General features: G+C 36.9%; 3 protein-coding genes and 1 long non-coding RNA gene across 19 annotated transcripts in view; 1 reads left to right on the top strand and 3 right to left on the bottom strand.

Annotated features, from left to right (window-relative positions):
- LOC144646530 (ankyrin repeat domain-containing protein 13B-like) overlaps positions 1-17,696 on the bottom strand; it is a 207,926-nt gene that overhangs the window by 141,531 nt on the left and 48,699 nt on the right. The window lies entirely within an intron of this gene.
- LOC144646561 (uncharacterized) overlaps positions 1-17,696 on the bottom strand; it is a 60,093-nt gene that overhangs the window by 6,922 nt on the left and 35,475 nt on the right. The gene's annotated exons all lie outside the window — the stretch shown is intronic.
- The window catches only part of LOC144646494 (uncharacterized), a 42,639-nt gene that overhangs the window by 5,573 nt on the left and 19,370 nt on the right, over positions 1-17,696 (bottom strand). Inside the window, exon 1 of one of the 3 annotated variants that reach the window (XM_078506096.1) lies at positions 3,256-4,276. The exons of 1 other annotated variant lie outside the window; for it this stretch is intronic. The gene's annotated coding sequence lies outside the window, so the exon portion shown is untranslated. One more of the 3 variants, XM_078506095.1, reaches the window with a different exon arrangement.
- LOC144646536 (ankyrin repeat domain-containing protein 13B-like) overlaps positions 4,598-17,696 on the top strand; it is a 42,243-nt gene continuing 29,144 nt past the window's right edge. For 2 of the 4 annotated variants that reach the window (XR_013569435.1, XM_078506170.1), the window contains exons 1-5: positions 4,598-6,182; positions 6,321-6,456; positions 13,719-13,772; positions 14,244-14,333; positions 14,862-14,931. Coding sequence is in view for 1 of the 4 variants with exons in the window: in XM_078506170.1 (XP_078362296.1) it covers positions 5,982-6,182; positions 6,321-6,456; positions 13,719-13,772; positions 14,244-14,333; positions 14,862-14,931 (551 nt within the window). In the remaining 3 variants the exon portion in view is untranslated. Of the gene's footprint in view, positions 6,183-6,320; positions 6,457-9,818; positions 9,944-10,583; positions 10,653-13,718; positions 13,773-14,243; positions 14,334-14,861; positions 14,932-17,696 lie in introns of those variants that run through there. The other 2 variants (XR_013569437.1, XR_013569436.1) reach the window with 2 other exon arrangements.

The following is a 17,696-nucleotide window of genomic DNA, read 5'->3' as shown; positions in this document are numbered from 1 at the left end:
AAGCATTCCAAAGCGTTCAGCCATATTGTATAGTTTTTTTCCTTCGATTGAATCATAAAAGATTTGCATCTATACCGACGGCGCAATCATGCCAAGCGAATGTGATGTCGATAGAAGAGAATACTGGCTAGATGTAAAAGAGCAAACCTTAATGTACGAGTGGCGTTGCGGTTATACCAATCAATGCGGCGACAATAACTGTGCTATTGAAGCTAAAATAAGACACTAGCTAAATTAGCTTGGATTCTAACCACACCTATCCAGGCTAAACCCTAATGTTTTGATAAAAGAAAAAGAAAACCAACCTGCTTTCACGGAAATCCAACTAAAAGCGGGCGAAATCAAAATCAAAGTTCCGACAAAGAGTTTTGGATTTACAGACTAAAGTTTGTGTGGACGGCGTATCTGGGTGGATACTGCATTTGAGGAAAGAAATCTCCTTCTTCCTTGGCAAACAGATGCCACACGCCCCGATTCTGTCATTTCTCCTCCCCTAAACCATATAAGGAGGACATTTTTGACAAGAATATAAATTGGCACGTATCGAGTTAGCCTCGTAGGCAGACAGTATTGTTCATGATCTGAACTGATCACAACTGGAAAAGTGATTGATGGGTAGGACATCCTATACGACAAGTTGGTATGATCCTTCACATAATCCTTCAAAGGCTTGTAAGATTTCTGTGGTTTTGTTGAGAAGTGCCATTTATACCTCAACCGGTATTGATTTATCAGTATTTCTTTGCTGTGTTCCATTGAAACTATTTTGACAGAAATGGTCGATACCGAACAGGATCTAACCAGCTACCTGTCAGCTATAACTAATCATGAAGTATACCGAATTTCAATGCTTTGGGAATATATTAATGATGTGGATCAGTATCCTTTCAACACTGTTTTTTTCTGTTTTACTTAGTTCAGTGGTTGTTGAAAATGTAAAAGACAAGTCATGCCACACCAGATGTGTGTACATTGGATACGTTTATTCTTTGTTTTGATTTCAAAATCTACCGATCTGTTGATAACTCTCACAAACTCCTTTTGTTCTATAAACCGATTTAGACAAATCCTTTGGGTTATGAACAAGATGTCATATGATCGATAAAATTGCAATCATATTTTCACGTCCAAGTACTCGTACTGAAATTACCTACATTAAAAATACTTTATCAGTTGTCCAGGTCCAACCAATTATCGAAGTATACAGTTTTGAAGTATTTTTCGCCGAAATAGCAACCACTGAAGCTTGAACATGCTTTCGATTCGCATTTAAAATACATCAGAGAGCAGATTTAGCCCTCAACATCATTTTGCCCAATGATGATATAAATGAACAAACTACGTCCCAACCGGCCTGCACTCTTTTCTAGGCGCAGGTAATAGTTAGATCGAGAAAAAATAATTCAGATAATGATTGAGTGTTCGCATTGACTTCATCAAATAATTCTTCCCTTTTTCCGATTTCAAGTTAGGGAGTTGAATCGAAATAGAAACATAGTTAGTAGAAATGAGCAGTATTTCGCAACTGTTGTAGACTACGCTTGACAAGCTCAGTATTCTATTTTTAGCCAATTTGAAGACAACAGATTTCACTGTCCCGTCGTTACGAACTTTTACACGTCCTCTTCTTCACTAATTTGCTTATCTCTTGGGCTAATTCTCAAGGATCGTTTTGTGGCATTTTGCCTTCTCTTGTGCTGTGAACAGAATTGTTTTGTTCAGCGAAAACATCTTGAGATGTCACTCACATTGCGAACATATTTTTACGACTTAATAAACCATTTCACCACATGTATAACTTTTACAAGCGCTTTTAGTCACATTTTCTAGCACTTTACCAATAGTTGGTGACTTGGAAGGCAAAATTGATCGCAATCAAAAAAGTATGTTGTTTTGGCTGTTTTGCAATGTTTTCGCCCATAACAGTCGGCTTATATCTGAAACACGGAGCAGCAATTTTCCGTCCATATCGAAATCAGGGCGAGTTTTTGCAATGATGAAATCATGCCACTAGCTGGAAAAATGAACGATCCTTATGCGATAGTTTTATTCTGGGCAAAGATGTTAATTACACTGTATTGATTTGGATGAGTAACAAATATAACGATCAACGATAAGTAGGAACTGAATATACTAAGTCTACTAACACTGATGTCCAGTTTCGTCTATGCTCTTTTCCAGCGTGGTCTCGGCTTATGATTTCGAAGATGGAAGTCGTCAGATTTGCATGACTGTTATAAATAATCTAGAGTTAAGAATCTAATTTGAAAATCAGTTTCTGTAAGCAATTCTAAAGCGTTCAGCCATAATGTAAAGACTTTTTTAAATGATACATTCTTAGAGGAGTTGTGTCGATATTACGATGGCGCAAACATGCATAGCGAATGTAATTTCTTTAGAAGAGAATTCTGGCTTGATAAAGAAGAACTAACATCACTTAAAGACGTAGTGGTAATGCCAATTTATGCGGCAAACAATCACTATGTCGATATAATAATCCTAACCGAATCACTGGCTTGATTATAAAATTATCGCAAATCTACCAGACATATCCAGGCTCACCCTAAACATGTTATAAAAAGAAAACAAACCTGCATTCACAAAAGCCAAAGAACAGCAGACACTAGCAAGTTCAAAATTAAAAAAAGAGAAACTAGTGTGCGTGGAGAAAAAAATTAAGAATATCAAAATGATCCATCGGGCATATCTATACGTATTTTCTTGTTGCGACATCGGTATTGATTTTATTTTTTTTTTTTGCCTATCACGCCAAACTCGCATTAATAATTATATCAGACAGAGATTTTGCAATGATGAAATGTTGCCGCAAGGAACAAGAATGATTTTTATACCGAATTGTTCATTTTCGAAATAAACGTTGTTCAGTTCTTGCGAAACTAACTCGTCTACATCTTTGCCAACGCAGTCCCGTCTCTTCCTTGTCGAATATGGAAGTCGCTAGACCCTCGCTTGATCACACGTGATGAGCTACTGATAATTTATCATGACTCTTACAAAGAATATAAAAAAAACTTCTTAGAGCAAAAGAGTCCAGTTAAGAAAATTCCAAGCGAACGTGATATCGCTAAAAGAGAATAGAAGAACAAACCTTACTTGAAAGACACTGTACGACTGGCTTTGCAGTTAGGCCAATTTATGCGGCGAACAATTACTGTGCCATTGATAAGCTTAGATTATCAAACGCACATATCCAGCTTAAACCCTAATGTTAAAAGAAAGGAATATAAAACCAACCTGCATTCACGGAAGTCCAAAGAAGAACGCGCGAGTTCAAAGTCAAAGATTCAGTTTGGATCAGACACTGAAGTTTGTGGAAGGCGTCTCTGGCCTGGGCGAATTTTTCATAATCTGTGATTTCCCGTAAACGGTAATATTAGAAGCCTTGCGAAAATAATCTGTCACTTCTCTTCTCCTAGGCCATAAGGGCACATTTTTGATAGTAAATCAATATTTTTTTGTGACGTGTCTCATGGGCAATTTGAGGCCTCACGCAAAGATTCTGTCATTTCTCCTCCCCAAGGCCATAACTGATAAGGGCATATTTCTTAAACCTCCATCCAGGGGAAACGAAAATACCTTTGAGAAATCGAGGGTAAAATAACAGAGAAGTACTATCCAAGGGAAACGAAAATTGGTCGAGAAATCGGGAGTTTCGAAGAAACGGAGGGTTCGAGAAATTGGAATTCTACTGTATTTTTGTCAAGAATTGAAATTGGCATGAATTCAGGAGTTGACCTCCTACGCAGATGGTTTAAATAAGATGAATAATCACTCGTATGTTATTATAGCATTAGCTCTTTTGTTCCATCTTAATCTTTTATATATCTTATCACCGTATATCTTTATATAACGTAAAATATGGACGGCAAACTGATCCCGACGGTTAAAGCGGCAAAAAAAAAAAACAAACAAACAAAGTGGATTAAAAAACTAAAATATATTGTACAGTTTTGCTCTATATTTCGGTTTGCAAAACAAACCTTCCTCAGGGGCTGGGCTGGCATTTTTTTTCGCCCAGAAGAAGGTTCAGGCGCGTAGCTGAAGTTTTTGGAAGGGTGTTCGTATTGACAGGAACATTTATTAAGGGGGGTTATTTAATACGAGCGCCGAAGGCGCGAGCTTCTAGGGGGGTCTGGGGGCATGTCCCCCCAGAATATATTGAAATCTAGAGGCCCGGAAATGCTATTTTCAGCATTGTGCACGTCAATATTTTAAACTCGATGAACTGTAAAATAGCAGGTAATTTTATTCTTAACAACAATATTTCAGGCGTTTTGTTAACTTGACACATTCATACATACATACATACATACATACATACATACATACATACATACATACATACATACATACATACATACATACATACATACATACATACATACATACATACATACATACATACATACATACATACATACATACATACATACATACATACATACATACATACATACATACATACATACATACATACATACATACATACATACATACATACATACACATACATACCGGCTTAGTACACTAAACGTTTTAAAAAAACTTGACGTGTGGTGCAAAGGCATCTCAGGGTAAAAGGTTAAGCCCCCACCCCCCGACTCCACCGTCAATGTACTAAAAGCGGCGTCAAAGCGTCGATATGTACTAAATACACGTATCACCTGGGTCCCCCGAAATTGTAATCCCCGCATTTCGTCTATTAATACTCCATTAATTTTATCAAATCCCGAACGCCTGCTAAGGAAATATCTTTTCAACAATGGGATTTTTTTGACTACATATAATACTAGGTCACTAGGATCCATTCTCCTAAAAATTTAATACTTTCTCGATACTTTTAGCGTTTTATTGCAGAGTAATTTAAAAGCTGCAACACTCAAAGTTTGTTTTCCATTCCTCCACTATTTGCTAAAAGCTGAAAATCAACAGTTTGTGTTTTCAGTCCTCCATTATTGACCTCCAAAGGGGGTTCGTTCGAACACCTCGAACCCCCCTCCTACGCGCCTGAGGTTTGTATTGCAAACCGAAATATAGAGCAAAGTTTTTCAATATATTTTAGTTTTTTTATCCACTTTGTTTATTTTTGACCGCTTTAGCCGTCAGGATCAGTTTGCCGTCTATATTTTCCGTTTTAGCTAAGTTACTGACCCAGGTCTTCAAGAGATCCGGAACCACTCATCGTTTTGTCGGCTGTGATCTGATTTATTATATCTTTCTATAGCTTTTATTTATTAGTAAACATTTACCTACACTGTATTATCCAAATTCAAATTTTAGGGCCGCTATTTTCCTTAGGTTATCGTTCTGGCCCTGAAGAAGACTAGCTCTGCTAGTTGAAATATTGGCCAATAATTTTTGCCCTCCGGCCGTTGCATGCACCAGCCTTGCAATCAATCTGGTTTTATTCATCTTTTGTTATATCCTATTTCCATTAATCTTTACAGTCATTCTCTGTAATGGAGAAAATTAATCGGGGGCAAAATTCCGGGGAATCACTAAAGAGTCGTCTAAACTGATCATCATTAAAAAGTGACTCGTGATTAGGACCCCCTCCTCCCTTTACCACCCTGAAAAGTAGAACACAGCCTTCTATGTTGTAATGTGTTACTACAACTTCGTCTTAAGGGTGCTTTCCGGATCCCATCATGGGTGCAGCTACAACTAGCCTCCAAACTAGCTCTGAAGCAGGGGAGAGGGAAACTAGCTTTGTATAGTCTAGCCTGACTATATCAAAAAAGAAATGAAAGTATTTTTTAACAAAAGACACATTTTATACTGTGGACTTATGGGATGCTCCAGAATGGCATAATAGCATTTAATTAAACAGGCGGGGCAAGCTTTATGCGTACGCGTATACTGATCTGACTGAATGTGAAACTAGCTTTGAGAAACATGTATCTTTCACCCCTCCTCCGCTCCCCGCCAAAAAAAGAAAGCAAAGGAGATTCTGCGCGACGATGAAAAAGAGAAATATTGCGGTCAGCGGATGTGCAAAAAATGACAACAGCCCGAAAATGGCGGCCAGTGGAGGAAAGGACATTTTGGCCGCATCTCCTCCCACAATTTCAAGAGATAACATCCTCTCAGAATTCCCACTACACTGGCACGTTTGGCATAAAGACTCTGCATCCCTTGAAGAAGAACTTGCACTGAATAAGGTGGGTATTCCGTCCTATTTTGTCGAAGAAATGATTTGGTTTTAACCGCAAGCCAAGCTGTTTCAGTGTTTGGGCAGGCATACATGTTTTATGCAACGTAATCAAGAGTTTTTCTGTCTGATTGTGGTTTATATGCAGCATGATAAAGAGCTTTTGGATCCTCGCGGGCGGACGCCACTTCAACTGGCGGTTTCTCTGGGTTATTTGAATTGTGTGAAGTGTCTTCTTCGCGGAGGCTGTGACGCAAACGCCATAAACCGAGATGGATGGAATGGTGCGTAAAATTATTAAAAATATGAACAGTGCACGAGCATTTTGATATTTCTTGTAACGGCTTACTCCCTTATGCAGAGTTTATTCAAAATCCAAGTAAAAATTATCAACGTTGAGTACGTTTTCATTTAAAATAATAACAAAGCTGAATTAACTCGTTCTATTAATCATATTTTTGAGCTAGAAACTCAAACAAGAATAACAAGCTTTTTTATTAACTTGTTTTAATGCAAAACAAGCTTTGAAAATGAAATGAGTTGCCTGTAACTATCCCTTTTTTACTGCAGGCCTGTTCACTGATCATTTTAATTTTGTAAATAACTAGATTGTGTAAAACAATGATAAACAATTTATTGACAAGTGAAGCTAGAACATAAAATTATCCAGGAAGGAGGCTAGGGCCACTGAGGTTTCCAAAATGATTTTCCTGGAAATAGCTTCCAATACTTGCTGTGAATTAGACTTCTATAATTTGAGCAGCCACATCTGTTATCACGGGCATTTCTTGTAAGTTCAAAAGTTAAAAAAAAGACATTTCAGTGTTAATGGAAACTTTAAATAATGGTCCAGGCTCATTTAAAAAATTACCATCTACAATCTTGGACAAAACTAGTTGACACATACGCATTTCACGCATTTTTCGCAAATGACTTGACTTGCAAGCGGGTTAAAATATCTTATCCCCCTCCCCCCTACTCAATGTTGTTTCTTGTGGTTTGCGGCTCGACAGGCTTTGTTTTAAAAACACTAAAGCATTACCAACATTGAAATGGGGGGAAGGGGGTGCAAAACTGAACTCTGTTGGCTAAATAAGTGGAAATTTGCTGAGTGTTTCAACAGTTTTGTCCAAGATTGTAGTGTACTTAAACTGTCAGCAAGTGTCTTTGGCCATTGGTGGAAAGAGACGGAATGAATTACTGTTGGTTGCATCTAAACATTAACATGTCATGAAAAACATGACCTGAGTGGGTATCAAATGTTGCATGATTCGTCATCAAGCATTTGAAGTTTGGCAGGCCATTACGCAAACTTTCGCGCCCAAAATGAAAGAAGGCTTTGTCACCTTTTAGACTTTCCAAAATAATGGCTGATTTTAATCCACTGTAAAAAAAAATGGCTGCTGTACATTTTACCACAATACCTTGTGAATCTATCACAGCCAATAGGAACATAGAAAGCTATATTTTTTGTAATGAAATTTCTCCCTGAACTAACAACATTGCACATGTTAGTTTTGAAGCTCTGCATTTTTATGAGTTAGTTAGTTTTTGTGCCTAGGGCCTAGGCCGCCTAGCCCCTAGGCAATATGTGATCGAACCACTTTGTGATGGAAGATATTCTTGTTAACAATAGAATTGTCAATCGATCCAATCAGAACAGAGCATTTCGTCATTGCGTCAGCGATACGTCGACCCGTTCTCGTTCGATCTGGTAAAACTTGTAGAGGTGTATTGCTGTATTCTTCGAAAGGTGCTGTATTTTCGTTGAAGATAATTTCAGTTCGGGAAAAAGAAAGACGAAGGTTCGTGGAAGATCACCGCGAAATTCCTCTCAACTACTCATGAAGATTGGGGATAAGATGGTTACGTACACTGCTTTCAACGATGCTATTCAGAGCTTCTTAACCAATATCAAGTGTGACACTGCCGTAATCGTGGACTTTGTGCGGATTCTGAACACTTTACAAAGCAAAATGGTAATGTACAGTGTTGCTTCGAATTTTGATGGAATTTTTGGAAGAATCGGTTATTAAAAGCCGCCGCGAGCAGCCAAAATTCAAAACATTTGCTTGTGTAGCAGAATCTCACGTCTTTCAAGTTTTCGCTATTTTGTCGGTTTTAAATACATTCCTTATCTTGATATGAATGAAAATAAATCTGAAACAGAATTTCTTTCAAGTTTCTTTGATTTTTCTATATCTCTTAAACTTAAAAGTTCGAAATTTTAGGCAACATATATAAACTTATTAATAAGATTTAAGACAAAAGTTATAGCCGATAAGCATCTTTACGGCGAGCCGTACGTCTTGTGTTATTTACTTTCAGGTAAGCCGCTTTTTGTTTTGAATTGAGAATTATTACAGTACTTCAAAAAGGAAATTGAGTTTTTTTTATTGAAGGTTAAATGGAAGCAATTGAAAGTATCGTGAGTCGAGTTCAAGGGACGATTTTAAGCCAATTTTACGCTGCTTCACGCTGCTCAAACACACTGCTGTGTTTCGTAAATAATTTCATCTCGAATTACCTGATGAGTTACTGACTTTCTCCATCAAGGCCACAAAAGTCAGAAATTAATGTCATTTTTAATAGGGTACATAAATAGATTGCATTCGCCATGTTGAATTTAATAAAATCGCGAAGTTTCGGGAGAACTGATTCAAATTCGATAAAATACAGCATTTCATTTTGAGATATTTGTAGGTGAAGAAATTTTGTTAACTGAGGGTGGGTGCGCTAAAAGTTTTGAGTTTTTTGTACCACGGTCTTCTGATCGTTTCTGTCACTGCTTTAAAATATCTTTATACCACTACCAGCATCCTCACGCAGTCTTCGACTGCCTGTTATTGTTACATGTACCATAGTTTTTATGTGTCTTGATTCACTGTCACGGTTGTTTCGGCAGCATTAATTTACTTTGTTTGGTTACTGTTATTTTTGTTGTGTTCTTTAAGAAACATTCCTGTTATGATCATAATTTCTCAGTATCATACTCGTATTTTATTATTTTTATTGCCTAATTCTCAGTTTTTGCCATCAAAGACGTACATTATTTCAGCAGCATGTACTTATTTCATGCTGTTCCTGTCATTCTGTTCTGTTCTCGACTACATTTACATATACCATTGCTGTTATATGATCATTTATTTCATAAATAATCATTTGTTACCATTATACTAGGTTTATCATTCTTATTGCCTAATAAAGATATGGCACAACGTTGGGAAACAGTCTACTTTATTGAAATATTTGTTATTACAAATTACATATAATCATTACACTCAGTTCCACACTCCAGATACTTTAAGCTGACTGAGCAATTTTGTAGGATTGTTTAGGTAACAACCAAGGGCAATCATTAACCAATCATTTGTTATGCTTCTTAACCAAGCAATCCTGTACACGAACAAATATCCGCGCATATTTTAAAGCAAATTAGAGGTACGAGGGAGACTTCCAATTTTTACAATCACAAGTGGCTTTCAGCCCTAGGCACACGTAGGCATTGCGGACCTATTTTTTCATATGCTAAGAATTATGGGTAAAGTACCATTCACCATCTTTTTGCCAGCAGTCGATTGCAATTGACTTCTGTTAAATGTTAAAGAAACAAGTTTATTTGACCGTTTAATATTTTTTCTTTTAGTATCACATGAAGCCATTAGCACAGGAAACCCAGAAATATTGTCACTTGTACTTCAACACCGTGACTTTCAAAGAGGAAGTCAGAGGCTTGCTGGGATTCCTGAACTACTAGGTGAACTCAATGCTGTAAGTTTCTTTTAAGTTCTTATTTCGGTATTATCGTTTATTTTATAGCAATAAGAATAAATGTATACATGTTATTGGGATGCGATGTAGTATACGGGTTGATCGCAAGATCCTCCGCACTTTGTTACGTTGCCTAGCATTCTCTAAGTCTCACAGTTCTCTGGTGAGTACAAAGAAGGTGGGAGTTGAGAAAAAATATCTCATGATATTTGTACTCCAAAAGACTTGTTTAACAAGATTTTCTCACAAATCCACCATAACGATGTAAAATACATAGTGTATGCATCGAATGATTTCACAGGACAAATCTGACTTACAATGTCCAATTGTGTTCTCAAATATACCCATCTGGCCAGCCAGTTCTGACAAATGGAAAGTGCCCTAAGTTTAATGTATCAATATAAAAAAATAAATGCTTTAAGTACATTTCATTGGTCTTGTCTGGTGTGTATGGGATACACATTAGTATGTATATCACATGCTGGTATGTACACAATTCAAAATTCTGAAATGAAATGGGAGTTCACCAGTCGGGGTAAAGAGTATAATAATTATATAATTTATTAAAAATATATGAACATGTTAATATAAAAGATTATTTTTTATGATTATTATAACTAAAGGTTCGTTTATTTTTTAGATGCAACAGAACCATGTACTAGTACCTTGTTTCGTCGCCGATAAAGCATCTTTCTCATACAGCATTTAGGTATTTCTATGCATATTTTATACCGAGCATAACACTCACATTGTTACTGTTTATTGTGTGGTTCCAGAAAATATCCATACCCCCACCACGGAGGGAATTTCACGTAAGACCCCCCACCTCTCTGGAATTTCCGTTTTTGTTAAAAAAAATAACCCCCCCACTCCTCCGGAATTTCCAAAAGTATATTGCGTACCCCCCAGCCCCTCTGGAAAAAATATAAATTGTACAATGCTCTAAATGTTAGGCCACCTCTCTTGTAAACAGTTATAGTGTGTAACTGATCGATCGGAAGATATGTTAAAATGATACATACGTGTACTGTTGAAGACAAAATACAGAAATTTCCTCAAAAGCAAACAGACAAAATATCTGGTAGTCACTTGCCAAATTACCTTGTTGTATAACCTTCCATCCCTTTTCATTCCAATCGCTTTAGAAAACCGCTAAATGTATCAGAACACGGATTTGAAAAGTGTTGATATAAACATTCACCGTAGACTTGATCGGAAAATCGCTAATGCTCGCCGAGAAAACAAAATTTAACAGGAAAATTACAAACAAATAGCCAGAAATAACAAGAACAAGTTAACCTCGAGTTTCTGACATCATTACACTATTTTCATCGCTAATAAACGTAAAACTTTTCACAAACAAGGACGATTTTCCTTCCATCGAACGTGAAACAAGCAATACTTGACACCAGTGCATTTCGGTCAAACCACGTGACAAGTTTCGGGGGACTGGTAACAAGTAATGGTAACATCCACGAACGAACATGGAGGATTTCAGTGAAATTATTTGCTTTCAGTGTGCATTCAGGAGAAAGAAAACCCGTTTTAAATGTAAAGCGATTGTGAATCAAGAACCCAGGGTGCTATTTTTGCTATGTAAAACATTTGTAGAGTAGGTAAGAAACGATTTTTGAAACTAGTTTGCACTGCATCAAACTTGACTGTCTGGAAACGTAATTTCACTGGCAACCCCCCTCCTCTTCGGAATTTCCTGGGCCCTTGACCCCCCCACCCCTCTGGAATTTCCAATTCCCTCCGTGGTGGGGGTATGGATATTTTCTGGAACCACACATTACAATGTTAGTGCAGGGGTTTCAATAATAGCCGGGTAGCGGGTAGATCTACCCGGTTGTGATGGGCGGACTACCCGCTTGAAGCGTAATGCGAATATCTTATCAGACCAGATCATTTCACCGCAGCTACGAATTTCTACCAAGAAATTTCATAAAATTCCTGTCAGGTTCTAGGGAAAGAAAAGAAAAGATAAAAAGAAAAGATATTCTGGTGTTTACCCTGTCCTTTGGACCATAAAAGGTGAAGCGAAGTCTTGTAATGACACGTAAAATCATCGTTTCAAAGCGCAAAAAAAATCTACCAGGCACTCTGAAATCGAGGGAGACTGGGACTAAGCGTGAATATTAATATGGCCGCTAAAAATAAAAGACAGACGCTGTTGGCATTTTACGCCCCGGAACCTAAAAAAAAAGGTCAAACGAGGTCAATTCTTCCAGGGTAAGTTGAATACATTAAAAGGTTAGGGTTTTGCCTAGAAACTTGAAAAGTTTGCACTGATTTATTGCGTAACGTTCGCGTATCATTTTGAATACGAAAAATTAAAATCACATGTTTCAGATGTGTTGGCAACTTGGGCATTAAAAGAGTGCTCTTCCTTGATAGACATTATTGTCTGAGTAACATAATTTTCTTCAGATCTGTTTCTGAGTAACACAATTTTCTTCAGATCTGTTTACACTGGTTGACTTCATACATACAACAAAGTAATCTTAAAAGTACCCAAAATGCAGGAAAATGCACCTACGAGAGTATAGAATTTCAAAACTTTCCGGGGGGGCATGCCCCCGGACCCCCCTAGAGGGGGAAGGCCCGTTGGGCCTTCCATTGATACCCGCCTGTTTTTATATTCTACCCCCTTGTGCCAAAACTTATTGAAACCCCTGTTAGTGGTATTCATTTGTCACATTTAAGCTCAGTTAATAGCCTAGCTCTCACAAGTTTCCAGTAGGTGTAGCTAGCTTAGTTCAAGAGAGTGCCCAAGTGGTGTGTGGAGTCTTACAAATGCACAAGGCAAATAAAAAGGCTAACCACAAGCTGCAAGCTAACTGTAGGCCAACCAGAGTACCATTTAAGCCAACTGAAGTGCTATAATGTAGGCTAACTGGAATGTATCACATGCCTTGCTGCCTTGCACTTTGTGGTGACCTGGTTTGTGGAAGGTCTTAGGTGAAAAATCTCTTCCTTGGTGAACCCAGAAATTTTTCTGAATACTGGTAGCGTTTTTCTGTCTGTTAACCCATTGTGCCAGCCAAAACCGGCCGCGACAAAACTTACCCTTTGTACCACTTGTGACATCATCATCTTTGTCCAAAAAAGTATCACTTATACTCAATCTCTGCAAGAGAAAAAGATCTTTCCAATGATACCCAGATCAAAGTGATTGGTTTTTTGAGCTTGAAACACTTGAAAATGCTTAATAAAAAAATCTGGATAAAAGACTTGAGGAAAAATTTGCATCAACCAACCTTAGCTACTCCATGGCAAGAATTTCCTGTTGGGAGGTTGCTTTCTCTGGAATTCTGGAACTGAAAGCAAGCCCAGTGGAAGGCCAACAACTGCAGTAAAAAAAAAGGGATAGTTACAGGCAACTCATTTCATTTTCAAAGCTTGTTTTGCATTAAAACAAGAAAAAGGAAAAGGAAAAAATTGAAATAACAAATGACAAAGTGGTAGGGCACTTTCTCCTCCAAAACTACCATAAAATTTTGATTTGTGAATATTCCCTAACAAAAATGTTGTAAAATAATATGCTAGCTGAAAAACAGCATGTTTTCATGTTGCAAATACTGTTTTGAGTAGTTTGGAGCAGATTTAGTTCATAACTGACTGGAAAATGTCAAACTGTCCAAAAATATGCTTTTTTCATAAATCCAGGCGCCAATGGTTTAATAGCTTTCTCAAGCAATGCAATGTTCCAGGTCTAGTTAGTATGTTTAATCTTTTTCTTATTATTAATTTTAATAATCTATTCTTTTGGCAGTACCATTTATGTCAAGAGTGTGTCCAAGTGATACCTACAAAATATACAAATGTGGTAAGTAACTACTTTGACATGTCTCTGTTCTACAGTCCACTGTTTTTTTGTGAAGTCGAAGAGATTGATTGTTAGAGCTAGACAATTCACAGTCCACTGTTTTGAGTTTGACGGGCCAACATCTTTATTCCTAAATGCGAGCAAAAACTGGTGGGGAGAATTCAAACTGCCTGTGGGTAGGAGCAGGACTCCCCAGTTTTCGCTTGCACTCAGGAACCAAGATGGTGGCCTGTCAAACTTGACGATCAATCTTTTCAGCTTCATGGAAATTATGGGAATGTGAATAGTCTGTTCTAGGGGAAAGTAGGTCCATGCTAGAAGGACTTGTGCTGGTTTTTCTCACATGAAATTACTAACCATTAGTAAAGACCTATTTGATCCTACTAGCTAGATGGCTCATTGCAGTTTTTTATATCAGCCTCGTCAAATTATTTAAATCAAATTATTAACCATAGCTTTTGTCAATTGCAGGTGCAAATGTACGAGCAGACACCACACTAATCGGGTTTGACCAGAATGACTGGCAAAGAGGAAACAGGAGTTATGTTTTTAAAGGTGGAGGTAATTATAAGAAAAGGCTGTAAAATAAGAATTTATTGGAGAATAATTTTATCACTTAAAAAAGAGTTTGAGGGAGATATTGATGAAGCTGTGCAAGCTTTAAACATGGTACATGTCCAGAAGTATATCTATGGCAACCCTTTGAATGGCAACTACCAGGAACTGTCACACTACACTTATTGATCTTCTGATCAGAGATTTGTCTTATGATCAGAGAGGACACAGAACCACAAGTTTGATAACTTTTCTGAGGGCAACAAGTACAATTTTAAGATTTTCAAATTTCACACTTTTATGGGGCGTCCTGACACTGAACTGAGCCGTATTATTAAAAAGTAATGGCTTGACACTCTTTTCTCTTGTCAGTTTGGGAGAAGTGGTAATTTTTTTGTTTAACTTGTGGAAGCTATGATAATGTTCACTTTAGTCTTAGCCGGCCTTTAGACTGCAACCTTGTTTGATTGTAATCTGCTGTACACATGACATCAGACAACATTGATTGTTGATTATGGTTTAATTTGTTTTAAGCTGATGGTGGGGAATTTTTAGAGATTGACCATGATAAAAAGAGGTACTTCAGGGAGACCCTGCGAATCAGGTACATTATATTATGTTGCAGTTTAAAATGAATTTCAGGTCAAAATGATTTTGAACTAGTTTCATTTGTAGTTATCTTTGTTTAAGGATTATGGTAATAAGTACTATATAATATGTAACACATACTACGTAGTGTACTCTAAAGAGTTGCAGAGAAAGGAGACTTTCTCCGCACTGAGTAGTGAATGGGTATGAAAACTCTTCTTGTAGGACATTTTAAGGTGGCTGAATACAGTTTTTTATGGCTCAAAGGCGCACGCTTCAATTTTCTGCTTGACGTCATTATTGCTCGCGCAGGCTAAAATGGCACTACATGTAGCAACTCTAAAAAGAAACGAAAAAGACTTCCATCTGTCTTACCGCGCTTTACCAAATTTGTATACAAAAGAAAACTTCAAAATACTTTCAGATAGATCTTGAAACCTGGGACGGAAAACAATACGACAAAAAAGGTGGATAAACAACCAACAGAGAAGTTCTAATTCTGTCTTTCATTATCGCTCTCGACGCATGGCGTAATATTAGCGCGCGCTCCCACGCGCAATTTGAATCGCTTCGGAGGTCGTAGAAGCCAGATTTTGATCCAGATTTTCTCGAAAACCTACCGCACAACCTTTTTTTTTTTTTTTTTTTTTTTTTTCCCCACATATTTATTGCCATTGTTTTGCAAACAGAAATTTTACAATTTTACAGACTTATATACAAATTTGCGGTGCATATATACCAATGACACCGTTACAATATACCTATGTACTATCTTATCTATTTACCATTATCTTACTCGTAAGAACTTATGATTTAGCTATTATTACTTATATATAAATGCCATCTAGTCTGAAATTTGCTCTGCATATTATTTTTTACTGCTTTATACTTCTCAGTTCTATATTTTAGATCAACTAGTTCTTTAAATACATCAATATTTGGGGTTTTTGAATGTTTCCGACTCAGCCAGATATGCAATTTTGCTAGAATTAAAAAATAATTCAACAAATCACTTTTTTCTATTTTCCCAATGAACACGTCTTTTAGCGTAAGTTCCTCCTGTTGGCCTGTTAATACAAACCAGAAATTTTTAAAGTGTTCCCAAAAGAGATGTGTCAAAGAGCAGTGATAGAATAAATGATATACTGTTTCTGACTCATTTTTACAAAATGTACAAGTATCATTTGGAACATAACCGATTTTTGCTAACCGCGTATTAGTGAATGTAATATCATTTAACAGTTTAAATTGAAAACTTCTAACAAAGGTTTCCGATAAAATAGACTTTAAATTAAGAAAAGCCTTTGACACAGTTGTATCATCTAATCCAAAATCTTCTTTAAGTTTATTAAAACCCCTCGATACCGTTGCCCTTTTTGAGAGTAGCAGTTCATAGAATTGCTTACTTTTACAAGTTACTGGGTCAAGTAGCTTTTCATTAAAATGAAATGTTAGTGAATCTATTTCACTTTCATTTCCATCTAAGGCTTTTAAGTGGGTGGGAATTGCACATCGAATCCCTGACCACGTTAAAAAATTTGTGTGTCTCAACCCTTCATTTTTTGCCCTTTTATATGATTCCACGTTATCCTTATTAAATTGCATCTGATTGGTTAGAATGATTCCAGCTTTAACGTAATTGTCAAAGTATATACTCTTACCATCTATTTTAATTAGCTTATTGTTCCAGATTATACGTTCAGATATAAGAGGCCTGGTAGAGGAATCATTTCTAAAGTCAGCCCACCATTGGAGAAATTCGCTATAGAAAGGGCATTGAAAGTTGTAATCGTTAACATCATAATTACATCTCAATAGAAAAGTGCCACCGTAACTGTCAAGCATTTGATTAATATAAGCTTTCCATGGTGCAGAGCCCTCAGAAAATATTCTACCAAGCCAGGCTAATCTTAAAGATTTAATTGAAGTTTCTACATCTATCAGCCTTAGCCCTCCAAATTTAATGTCATTAATTGTTGCTGCTCGTGCTATTTTGTCAGGCCCATTCCATAGGAAGTTATATATAATAGTGTTAATCTGCTTGATGAAATATTGTGGAGTTGGGAGAACTGAGAATACATATATGATAAATATCATCTTCGAAAGCAAAAAGGATTTAATTATTGTAACTTTTCCAAGCAGTGAGAGACCTCTGCAACGCCATAACCGCGTGTGCAACTTAATATCTTTAAGTTTTTCATAAAAGTTTTTCTGCAATTGTTCAGTTTCGTTATATGTAAAAACTATTCCTAGTGCCTTCACTGTATTTACCCATTTAAGTCCCAGAGGTGCCGCTGTATTATTTCGACAGGAGCCAATCCACATAGCTTCAGTTTTGGTATAATTGACCTTTAAACCCGAACAAGTTTCAAATTGATCTAGCAAATGAAAGGTACGTTGTACACAATCGAGATTTGGCACAAACACAGTGAGGTCGTCAGCATATTGTACGAATTTAAATTCCTCTCGCCCTATTTTAAGTCCTTGAATTTCTGTTTTACTTCGAATCGCAGTAGCTAAAATTTCAGCTGCAATAATAAAGAGATATGGTGATAATGGGTCGCCCTGCCTGACTCCTCTCTGTACATCGAAGTAAGATGTGCACATCCCATTATTTATCACACAGCTAGATATATTTTTATAAAATGTTTCTACCCATCCTTTAAAACTAGGTCCAAAACCAAACACGTCTAAGCACTTTAACATGAATTCCCAATCGATGCTATCAAATGCCTTTTCGAAGTCAATAAAAAGTAATATACCTGGTATATTTTGCTTCTT

Source organism: Oculina patagonica, chromosome 3 (assembly GCF_052425735.1).
Source record: "Oculina patagonica isolate OP01 chromosome 3, crgOcupat, whole genome shotgun sequence".
NCBI classification, from domain to species: Eukaryota; Metazoa; Cnidaria; class Anthozoa; order Scleractinia; family Oculinidae; genus Oculina; species Oculina patagonica.
Note: the sequence above shows the minus strand (reverse complement) of the source record. Positions and strands in the feature narration are given on the sequence as shown.